The sequence below is a fragment of the Rhamphochromis sp. 'chilingali' genome, assembly GCF_963969265.1.
Source record: "Rhamphochromis sp. 'chilingali' genome assembly, chromosome: 1".
Taxonomy (NCBI): Eukaryota; Metazoa; Chordata; class Actinopteri; order Cichliformes; family Cichlidae; genus Rhamphochromis; species Rhamphochromis sp. 'chilingali'.
Window position 1 is genome coordinate 47,488,840 of NC_137929.1, and position 12,150 is coordinate 47,500,989.

At 40.0% G+C, this 12,150-nt stretch overlaps 1 protein-coding gene across 1 annotated transcript in view; it reads right to left on the reverse strand.

The window, feature by feature from the left end:
- trpc5a (transient receptor potential cation channel, subfamily C, member 5a) overlaps positions 1–12,150 on the reverse strand; it is a 109,698-nt gene that overhangs the window by 37,281 nt on the left and 60,267 nt on the right. The window contains exons 9-10 of the mRNA XM_080877479.1: positions 11,212–11,410; positions 4,556–4,695 (exon numbers count right to left, since the gene is read on the reverse strand). Of these exons, the coding sequence (XP_080733605.1) occupies positions 4,556–4,695; positions 11,212–11,410 (339 nt within the window). The remainder of the gene's footprint in view (positions 1–4,555; positions 4,696–11,211; positions 11,411–12,150) is intronic.

The window sequence follows — 12,150 nt, forward strand, 5'->3', positions numbered from 1 at the left end:
GCAAGCCTGACCTGCAGTCAGCTTCAAAGCGATGCTCGACAAGCAGATCACTGCCAGCGTGGACGCAGATTAAAAAACATCAGGAGGGTGATCATGAAGCACAAAGCCTTCAGTGTTTCCCCACACACACACCTGACATGATTTTCTTGTTTAATCTACCAAGAAAACATTCACATTCACAGCTGCTTCACTAGTGGAAAATCCACTTGCTCTTATTTTGAAAGTTAATTTGCTGCTAACTATTTATCGCTTTATATTCCTGTGATTTTTATTTTTTATTTTTGGGAGCTGATGATTGTTTTTGGCTGTGAGAATATTTTATGTTTAATTTTTGTTTGTTGTTTATATGGTGAATGGAGTTTTCAGCTTTTAAAAAAAATATTACTCATTTCCAGTTGGTCCTGTATATATTTAATCCTTTGGATTTAGAAATGTAAAAAAAGTGATTATTTTCTAACATTTCTTTTTCTACCCTTGTCAGTCAAGTCTGAGCTTTATTTGTATGTGCCACTGTATATGTTCAGTTATTGTTCGTTTTAGCTACTGGGGATGAACAGTAATTGTATGTCATTCTATCGTGTCACACTTCCTGTTTTATTTGGGTAACAGGTGTATTCCCTTGTTCCATTTCCTGTGTTATCCTAGATTTTTGGACTAATCAGCATTAAACACTCATGTTAAGTTTGATGCCGGCCTTCTGTGGTTTACATCTATGTCCACAAAAAACTGCTCACACATCCGACACACGACTCAGGTGCTCAGGTGCTGTCGTTGATATCCTTCAGCCTCTTCCTGAAAGAATAAAGGTTGGGACTGTTGTGGACTACGATCCTTTTTCTTTGGCTCTAACAAGTCTAACTAAAGCTGGACGAGAGGTCAGTGTCCTGTGATGCGGTGCTCTTTGATATTATTCAGCTGTCTCTCCAGTGAGCTTCACGTTCAGTCATTTCATACCCCAACTCCACTTTCTCACTAAGGCTGCACATCGGAAGAGTTGCTAACCTCACTGGTGTATTGCTTTGTACACTTTGTATACAAAGTCATTCTATCTGGGTTTAATGAAGAACACTTTTTATAAGGTTCTACCAAGTAAAATATATTTGCATCTCCACTTCACTTGCAGTGGTCTCTCTTCCACAGCATGTCTTTTGTCCCCACTGGTCGCGGCAGATGGTTGCCCCTCCTTGAAACTGGTTCTGCTGGAGGGAGTTTTTCCCTTCCCACTGTTACTAAGTGCTTGCTCAGGGGGTCGACTATTGATTGTTGGTGTTTTCTCAGTATTGTTGTAGGGTCCTTACCTTATAATATAAAGTGCCTTGAAGTGGCTGTTGTTGTGATTTGGCACTATATAAATAAAACTGTATTGAATTGAATCTCCTCACTCTTATTTTGAAATGTCAGTCACTGCCAACCAGCTAGCCTGCAGCTTCTCCCTGTCTCATGTTTCTCTACTGGTGGTTTGCTGGCCTGGGTTGATGATGTGCTGGTTCCAGTGATTTGCTGCACTTTGGGCTTCAATTTCATGGTCTTGCCAAGTCCTCCAAAGCAGAACAAGGAGTGCAGTTGCTAACCACTCTTCAAGAAGCTGGAATTGGAGAGACTCACAGGACAGGCCTCCACTGTCTATTTGTTACAAAGCGGACTTGCTGTATTTACAGAGGGGCACCTTTTCATGACGAAGTTGTTATCGATTTCTTCAGATTTTAGGTGCAACTCCTTTCACAAGAACACACTACTGCCACAAACAGAATCCAAATTTCTGATAAACACCCCGTCTTTCAGAAGACAGTCCCATGAATCATTTTGTGAAGACCACACGCATGTTATACAGACAAAACAGACTAGAGTGACTCTGATATCACACAGCAGTGCAGGTATCCAAAATGTAGGAGCATTCCTTGAAAGATAAACACGCTTTAATCCCCAGGAGCTCCCTCAAGCTCTCAGCTGAGCCTTTAAATCTCAACACAGTTCACAGTCGAGGTCCTGTGTTTCTCTTTTTGCTGTTCCTAAGTCCACATTTTCCTCTGCCCCCAGCTTTCCGCTCAATCCTTCTTCGTGCCACGTGCTTGCACATCTTCCCCGTCTCCTGCCATTTCTCTTCTACTTTCACTGTTAATCCCTCTCTATCCTAAGCTCTCTCTTCAAGCCTTTATTCCCTAAAACCGTGATAAATAACCATTCATTACCCTCTTTCTCCCCCACTCCTCCATTCTCTGTTAGTGTTACCGTTTCTTGCTTCACTCATTTCTGTGACTGCTTCCATCCCATTTGCACAAACCTTCTGCACATCTCTCCCTCTCTCCCGGTTGTCTCATGCTTGGCTTCCACCTCATTATAAATTCAGCCATTAGAGTTCCACAGGACTTGTGTCTCGTTAACTCTGCCTCGATTAGCATTCACCGTCCTCTCAAACACACACACACACATACATGAAAAACACGGGCCAACCAGAAACAGAAGCATGCACACAGTTGCACTCTCATTAATTTATGGACTCTCTTACACCATCTCTCAGATGTGCTTGCTCTGTGTGTGTGTGTGTGTGTGTGTGTGTGTGTGTGTGTGTGTGTGTGTGTGTGTGTGTGTGTGTGTGTGTGTGTGTGTGTGTGTGTGTGTGTGTCAAATCTTGTGACTCAGGAGGATTTTAAATGTTGATGAATATTTAAAGGAAAAATGAAAAAAAAAAAAAGACAGAAAACTAAAATATAATGTGCCTGCAGCTGCCTCTCCCTTTGTGTGGGCATTCATTGTGTATGACCGTGTGGATGTTTATTCTTGCATGAATGCAAGGTTACATGCAGATGCAATGTGCACAACTGTATGTGCGTGTGTGTGTGTGTGTGTGTGTGTGTGTGTGTGTGTGTGTGTGTGTGTGTGTGTGTGTGTGTGTGTGTGTGTGCGTGTGTGTGTGTAGGACCTGTGTAGGAGGGCCACCCGCCGCCATCAGTGACTCACAGCTGCTGCAGATGGCCCAGCCGTCTGGCGTGTGTGTGTGTGTGTGTGCGTGATTACACTATTTGCTCTTAATAAAAGATAAATTGTATATGCATGCAGAGTGCGCAGCTAAACAAGGTATCATTAAAGCTAAAAGCTGAGCTGTGAAAGAAAATCACTGAGGCCATTAAAGTGAAACTGTGAAATATGTAATATGTGCGACCCTCGAAGATGAACAGCGACAAAGGCAGGCTCGTGTTTTTAGGTCAAAGGAGTTGCACTTCACAAAGGGCGTGGTTCAAATTCTTTTTATGGTGACGAATAAAAGGAAAAAAAAAAACCAGTGGCTGGCTGGATGCTACGTTTTGTCTCAATTTGACATCCGTGTCTATATATTGGTTTTACTGTATATACATCCATATCTATCTAAATCTCATGTGCTCTCAGCAGTAAAATCGAAACATTTTTAAACAGCAGTTTTGCCAATACATTTTTCCAGAGAAGTTTTTTATTTTCATTTTTATATTTTATTATTTTCTCATGACACATTTGCACAGCCGATTTGTCTTTTAAATGCCTCTGTTGGCACATTCATGCTTTTCCTTGATAAGTTGCCTCAGCCAGCCGTTGGTGGAATCATCAGCAGGACCCATGTACATGTTCACGAGGTGCAAACATGTAACCCACTCTTGAAATCGCTCCCCTATGGTGCCCCATATATGTGTCGGGCTGTGCTCTCGCCATGGTCTCTCTTATGGTCAGTTAATGTTAACATGTCCTATTGTGCATCTGCAAACTGTCATTTCTACTATTTGAGTGAATGTATGGGACACTGCAGCGGGAAATGGTTATTGCATGACCAAAGCCATAAAAAAGAAATGCTTTTATGCAAAGGGGTTTTAATAGAATAAATCTTATCCGTTTCTTTGTCTCCAAATTCTTCCTACAACATCAAGAGTTGAGCAACCAAGCTTTACAAACAGGTAGATTTTAAGCTCCTGAAACTTCTTTCCATTATCAGACCTACACCGTTATATAAAAGCATTATAGGCATAACATAACCGCAACTTCTACATTTTATCCACAATACTTAAATTATGAATGATATACACCATCTAGCTGTCACCTAGCTAAAAAGGACCTTTTTCTTTACGCACTGTGGACTGTGGGGAGTTAGGAGGTTACGTTAAAGCCTTGGCGTCTTTTCTGCTGGTGGAGATCATGGCTAGCATTTCAATGCAAGGATTTCCCATCACCACATTACTTACTCTCGCCTTCTATGAGTGTATTTAATGCTATGTCTGAGCACTGTAGTGCTGCGACACTGCTAGCAGTAAAATCTCCACATTCGGATTGTTTAACAGTCATCTTTCTTCTTCCACACAATGCAAACAAAAGCGTTTAACAGACATTTGAGCTTTGCCTGTTTCCTGCTGTTCCATGAATGCATCATTACACAATCAGCATGTTACTCAGTATCATTTTAGTTTCATCTCCCAGCAAGAACATTAAGCACTGATTACCTCATAAACTGACTGACGCTTTATATCTTTCACTGTGCCCATCATCCTCCTTCCTCTCATCCTCCTCTCTTTCTAATACACACATTCAACTTTACCTTCACATAGGCCACTATCTTCAGAGATATGGTGGCCAGATAGAGGGAGTTCATGGCGAAGTCCATCAGATTCCACCAGTCATGGATGTACTCTGTGAATCCCCCGTCCCACATCTCCTTAATCTCTGCCCAGATGAAGCCTAAAACACACATGCACAGTGTACACAGAGCTGGTTATTTACATGCACACACACAGTTGTGTCTATATGATCATTTAATGTCATCCATCAGCGGTTTTTGTTTGCCTCATTTCTGCAGTATGACAAAAGTTCTGCTGAATATTCCCCTTTGTCAGCGGCCTTGGAGCAGTAAGCAGAGAGCCATCATATTTGTTCTGTATGACTGGCTTTAGATAAAGTAAATAATGCACAAGTCATTTTCTATTTAATACTCTCTCCCTGGAATATCTGGCTCTTGGTTAACCTGGATCCCAAGTTTTCACGTATCAGTTTGCCTCTGCGGCACGGTGGGTCAGTGGTTTGGTGTGTTCCAGGAAATGTGACGCCAGAGGAGCTTCCAGTTGGTTCTTCCCAATTAGTTCCGAATTAGACTGGCCGTTACTACCGCCTAGTAATGTTTAAAAGACAGAGCTGGCGTGTGGTTCATTATCACTGCGGCCATTTAGAGAGATGCTGCAGAACTGCAAATGGAGAATGAAAACTAAGCAACGGTTATTTCCTCAGTCAATCTTCTGGGAGTTTTAGGGGTTTTTACAACATCTACGACTCTCTTCCTCTTTCATTGCTCACTGCGTTCTTCTTATCTGTGAACACAAACTCTGTCCTAGCAACAAATCCAAACATAGTTATTATTCTCAGAAACAACAAACAATATTTCCAGAGTGGTCATAGTCATTTAGTGGTGTGAAACAGATCCAACACAATGGATTCTTGGCTCTTGGTTTTGTCGTAAAGCAAAGTGAGGATGATGTTCAAGTATTATGTTATATGTCAAGTGTAGTGTAGAATGACCACAGATCCCATGATAAGATTTACATTTACTGGAGCAGAGCGAGTATCCTGATTACCAATATTGTGTTGCTATGAACTGCAATCAGGGTTTGTGAGTATTCTGTAAAATAAACAAATAAAACAAGCTGACTTTACAGTATTGTTGTATCTTAATTATCATTTAGTCACATCTGGACACTCCAAATGTCATTACTATACAAAATAAAGTAATGAGCATAAAAAGCAGAAGGGTTATATTTTTATGCGATTCAAATACAAGATGTTTACATTATTTTACATTTACATTATAAACAGGAAACATCTACAAAATTACTCTATTAAGCCCCAAATTAAGAACTGACATTCAATTCGTTTTTTAATCATTTCTAATGGAAGAAGTTTAATTATTCTGAAGGTAATAAAAAATGTTTTAAATAACCTCATAAATGCAGCCCTGTAACATATTTGGGGACAGGAGACAGAATCATTTAATCCCCCCCGCCAATTTTGCTGTACACGTACAATGACAATAAAGGGCTACTCTCTTCTATTCTATTCTGTTCTGTTCTTACAGCATTACATAGGTGAAATAAGTTAGAGCAAAATGAACAAATGGACCTGCTGTGAATACTGACAGCTGATCAGTCATATTTTGGAGACTTTTCAAGCGTTCCCTCTTAAAAGTAAAATTTAAATATAAATCAACTCCAACACATTTTAATTTCTGAAATACTTCTACAGATTTTTGCAATTCCATGCAAACAGTTTTAAACGAATGCAGTGATCGATTCAGAGATATCCAATAACACAAGAACTGTTATATAAATGTATACAGTCCACCTTTAATATAGCTTTTGTCTCTCCCATAAATAACATTCTGGTAGAGCGTACCTTACCATACTTTGGTTTTTGACAGCAAGAAAATGTTATTGCTGCTTATATTTCATTTAATCTAAAGTTTATTCCAGACGAAGGAGTTTTTGAAAATAATTTTTGAGCTACCTGTTGCTCATCTTTCAGTCCCAAGTCTTCCAAATCTTGTTATTTAATTTTACTTTAAAAATTATGTTACTTTAGCTTTATTTGTTTTTTAATTTAAAAATTAACATTTTAATGGAGTCATAATGTTCCAGAAAAACAAATATATTAGAAATCACCTAAAATAATGAAAATTAAAAACCACTGTGCTACAGAAAAACATGGAAGTAGTATTGTGTTGTACCTAATCTGAACTTAAATAAATGCATGCACATGTTTTTTAACATTAGACAGATACATAGACGAGTATTGCCACAGACTGCAAGAATGACAGACATGCTGAACTTTATTTTGAATTCTGGGGAGAAAACATTTAACCCTTTAAGACCTACCATAGAACCAAGTCCGCCAGAGCATTATATTTTTACATGCTGTGGAGCCATTTTTGGGAGCATTTCAAGTTGCTATACATCAATACAACTGTTATAGCCCAAATTTTAATAATATGTCTGCATTAAGTGCATAGTAATTACATAAATTGCAAGAAAGTGCAATAAACTACAAAAAAATTTAAAATCTTTTTTTTTTAACATATATTTGTAGTTAGAGAAATTTAAGAGGCTTATCCCTCAAAACTGTAAATACAAAAAAGTTGCACAAAATAGTTTCCCACCACAGGAAATTTAATTTGAGTGTCTTCATAGTTTTATTTTTTAAATACACCAATTTTTATATACTGCAGGAAAAACGAAAATAAATATTATAATGCAAATTTGCAAAAAAGCAGCATATGCATCAAAATAAACTATTTCCAGCAGTGCAATATGAGTCCTAAGCATCCCAGAAACGATACAGAAAGTCATAAAGTCAAACATAACTTTTAAAAACAACAGTATAGGCTCAAAAAACTACATTTCCGCGAAAATGACGTCACTTCCGGTTTCAGACAGGTAATGGCAGACGTGCGATAGTTCGCGCTGACGTTGGAAGTGTTATGAACAGCTGATCGGATCGGCAAAGCTGTTTCTGGAATATTATGTTTTTGTTGCTGCAAGTGCTTTTTATGCAGTTTTTGCAAAGCTATATGTGGAAGGGAACTGTGACCGAGGACAAGCTGATGGCATAAGATGTAAGTACAACTCCTCTGATTTCATATGCAAAAAAAATTATTGCGCTAGCTTACATGGTTGCAGTTCTACAAGGATTTAAAAGTAGTTGCGCAAAACGGAGCGTGCCCGCTCTGACCGGTTTTGAAGGGTTAAGCTCTTTTGCAACTATGCCACAGTGATTCTTTGGTATTTAGTGCAGCTCTCATCTGAAATAACTACAAAAGGAAGCAACAGAAGGAAATGTTCCAGTTTTTACCATCAACATGACAACCAGTTAATGGTAAATCATGTTTCTTTTTGTCAAACATGTTTTGTAGCCGAGACTTTAAAAATGAGAAGAAAACAAGCGGAAGAGACGATGGAAGAGAGCAGATGGTTTTGTATTTTTCCAAGTGATTATGGACTGCATTTGGAAATGATTGGTGTCAGCTCTGAGAGAGAAGATGGAGATGTAATCACTCATTTCACACCCACCCACCTACCCACTCTCTCTCTCTCTCTCACACACACACACACACACACACACACACACACACACACACACACACACACACACACACACACACACACACACAAAACCAACTCCTCCACAGGCTTGAAAGCAGCCGACCACGCACCCCCACATCCACGCACTTTTACAGACACACTCCGGGGCCTCTTGATGATTAGCAATCAAACAGAAAAAATGAAGCAGATAAGTTTGTCTTTATTAATTTAAATCTGGTTGTTTTTTTACTGTCTGGAGGAGAAAGTCCGGCTTCTTGCCGGGCAGTGACTCATTCAAGACTTTAAATGTGAAGTTCGTCGTTAGAGCTCAGCTTAGAATAGTTGATATGAGTCACTTATTAAAGACATATGAAGGAAAAAAGTGTGACATATTTCGTTTGTCTGTGCAAAATGTTTGTAAGCGCTGTTTAAATTTAGAGAAAATATACTTTCAATAACAGCTGAAAAACACTCACAAAACTAGTAGTTTCCTGTTGACGTCGGTTGTTTTGAACAGTCAAATGTTACTCCACTGACCCTCTCCATGCACCATTTCCTGAGCCAAGTCCCAAAGTCCCCTAACTGTCAGTCTGTAGTTGGCAACTTTTGAAACAGATTCCCATAAATCTTCCTCCAGCCTTGTTGTTCCCTCTATACTGATGTTTTAAAAGGTTACCCAGCCCATTTCTGTAACACCGTCAAACTCATGACAGCTGAAAAAAAACCCGATTCAAACTGAAGCAGCAGAGCCTGGAATCTTTTTTTATATAACTTCCAGTTCAGCTTCATCAGAGCCCGCTTTCCACATTACAGACAATAGCAGTGCAGGCATGAGCGTTTTTGGACATCGCCTAACAGAGTTGTTGAATCCGATGCAGTTGGACCGGACACTGAATGGTCCTTAATCTCAGCATCATAGCTGGCAGTTCCAACCCAATCATGCATTTCAGACAAGGTCAAAAAATGTTTAGTGTTTTATGCATGTTTGTTAGAATCATTATAATCTTTGTTTTGTGACTGTCAAGACTTGGGAGAGCAATTTTGTAAAAAAAAAAAATCAAAACAAAAACAAACAAATAAACACAGGGTTAATTTTAGGGTAAAGGTCAGTGAAATGAGACTCTTTGGAGGACGGCTTAGTACAGCTTCAAATGAACTCCAGGGTGGTTTAATCTATGGTGTGAATGTAGACTTGTAGTCAAGACCGCCTAAACCAGGACCAAGACAATACCAAGACCAGAGGGTATCGAGACATCCAACTCTATATGAATGCGATCTGACCTTGATCCGAACCAGCTACTAGCAGTACGTTATAAGTTCCAGATAAACAAAAATTTCTCATAGCCATGTATGCTTAGTATTCTGGGGTGCGGCAAGATACTATAGATGTGCAAAAGTATGTACATGACTAGCAAATAGCTGTGAAATGAATGTAAATTCTCCAATAGTCCAGAACACAGCAATTTCTTCATGTTTTTCCTTTTGATGGTCCCAGTAAGTAGACTGGACATTCTCACGTGGTTTGAAGTGACGCATTTTGTTTCACTTGGAGTCCACTTGGATTTTTCTCAGTGTGGAAAGAACCCAAATCTAAGGAAGAACCTAAAAGTTTGAAAACTCAACAATTGATTTGGACCTTCGAACTGTAAGTGTGAAAACGGGCTTAGACCTCACTATGTTTCCTTGCCAGTTTCCTGGTAAAACGTGTGTCGACATGAGAGCATAATCTCTGAGGAATTCATAACAAGCAGGCATTTGCCCTGTGTCCTCCCCACTGCATGCCTTGCCCAGTCAACACCCCTGGCTAAACCCAGCTGAGGACTTCTAACAGTGTCAACACACCTATCATTGTGAGAAAGTCCAAGTGGAACTGAATTCATGTGTGAAAATGACTAATTTACCGTGACGCTTTTGCCTGAGATGCTGCTAGTTTTGCTGAGAGCAGAGCCTGCAGCAGTGGTGGAGGGGGCTCCACCGGTGTGGTGAGCCTGCGTCACAACACCACGCTGTCAAACTGATTTCAAATTTCAAAACTGTCAGACACTTGAGGACATTTATCAGGTCTCTCATTTCCCTGGGGTGGCGCAAGTCTTTCTTCACAGTCTAATTCATAAATGGAATACATTCAATTTTCTACCTCTAGATTTTACAGATTTTATGAAAATTCTTGGAACTGTATTAAAAATAAAAACAAAAAACATGTACACATGTATTCATAGCTTTTTTTTAGTATAATGATGCTAAGAGGTTAACACCTATTTTCTGTTTCTTCCATAATTCTTTGCAGAACCTTTTAAGCTCCATCAGGTTGATAGGGACGCATTGCCCAAGGAACAGCCAAGTAACAAACAGGAAGCTAAAAAAATGTCTTTCTGTAAATAACGCAGGGCTGGCCAACTCCAGGCCTTGATGGATGGTGTCCTGCAGGTTTTAGACGTGTCCTTGATCCAACACAGCTGAATCAAATGACTAAATGACCTCCTCAACACGTCCTGAAGTTCTCCAGATTCAGGTGTGTTGACCCAGGGGGATATCTAAAACCTGCAGGACACCGGCCCTCGAGGCCTGGAGTTGCCCACCCCTGAAATAAAGCTAAGCTGAGGTGAAAACATCACCATTTACCAGGATAAATGCAAAGTTGCTTTTTGAAAAAAAACCCTTTACCATGCTGAAACTCATTGACTGTGTCACAGAACTATTTTATTACATGAAAACATGTCTTCAAAGTGTGATTTGAAGTGGCTGATGGCACACATTTTTCACAACACACAAAAAAAGCAGAATAAACAAAAAAAAAAAGAGTTACTGTCCCCGTCTGTAAAGTCTTTAAGTCCAGTAGAGAAGAACAACAAAGGCTCTAAAAGCTGGATTTAAACTTTGTTCTTGCCTTCGGCAGAACTTGGTTTTGTAGGCAGACAGAAGACATCTGTCGGATCATGAAAATCTTTGTAAAGATGCAAACCCCTGTTGGATACCAGCCAGTGTAAGGGATGCTATGTGACTGAATTACAGAGAAACTTCCAACAGATCTGAGGTCAGAGCTGCAGAAAGGCCAGCCACAAACAGAGCAGATCATTTCAGCAGGTACAGAGTTTTTAAGCACAATCCTCCGAGGAATACTCTGAAAACTTACCCAGCACCCACGGCAGAATCATCCACTCCACAATGGTGGGTGGGGGTCCCTGCATGTGCAGGTTGGTGCGGGCGATGTGCTGCGAGGCCAGCAGCAGTAAGAAGAGAAAGGTCAGGTAGGATGCCGTGTGACAGATGAACTTGATGAAAGGCTTCTTAATGAAACTTCCCAGAGCACTCTTTGGAGCCAACAGGTAGATCTGAGGAGGATGGAGAGAGGGAGATGGACGGGGGGAGAATGGAAAAAGAAAGGATTTCAGTAAGAGCACAAAAGAAGAAGGAGAGGCAAGATAAGAGGGAGCCTGCTTTGTTATTAAATGAACTTTAATGACCAAAAAAATTAATTAAAATAAAATCAGCCGATGGAAGTGGCTTGAAGGCATAAAAACACAGGACTGAATGTCTGCAGAGACGTGACTCTCAAAGCATAGCAACACAAACAAGAAATTTGACATTATGTAACGATTAATGAGTACAAAAAACATCACCTCAGATGCTTGTTGATGCCTTAAACTGATTTTGTCCTCTCAAATATTGTTCTTTTCCCCTCAATTTCAGCTCAACAGGGAAGAAAAAGAAGAAGATGTATGTAAGTCGATAAATGTCCATGCTCAGCCACCGTCACCTCGTGTTTCATCTGTCAGCGCTGTTATTGTTATCGCTGGCGTTATTGCCGTTATGATGCTTGTTTACTTGCTCTGCTCGTCTACGTGCTGCTGGCAACCTCGGCACACTGAGTCACGCCAGTGAAGCTTTTTAACTCGAACTGAGTCGCACGTCGACAGACTCAGAAACAATAAGGCCGAAAGAGAGCGAGAGGGAGAGAGACGTGTGCTTAAATACACAATTAAAACATTAATAACTAACCCCACTGCGGCACCACTCTGATTATTGATATGTAAGCACTTTATGTTAATTATCTCACTCACATCAGCAAAAA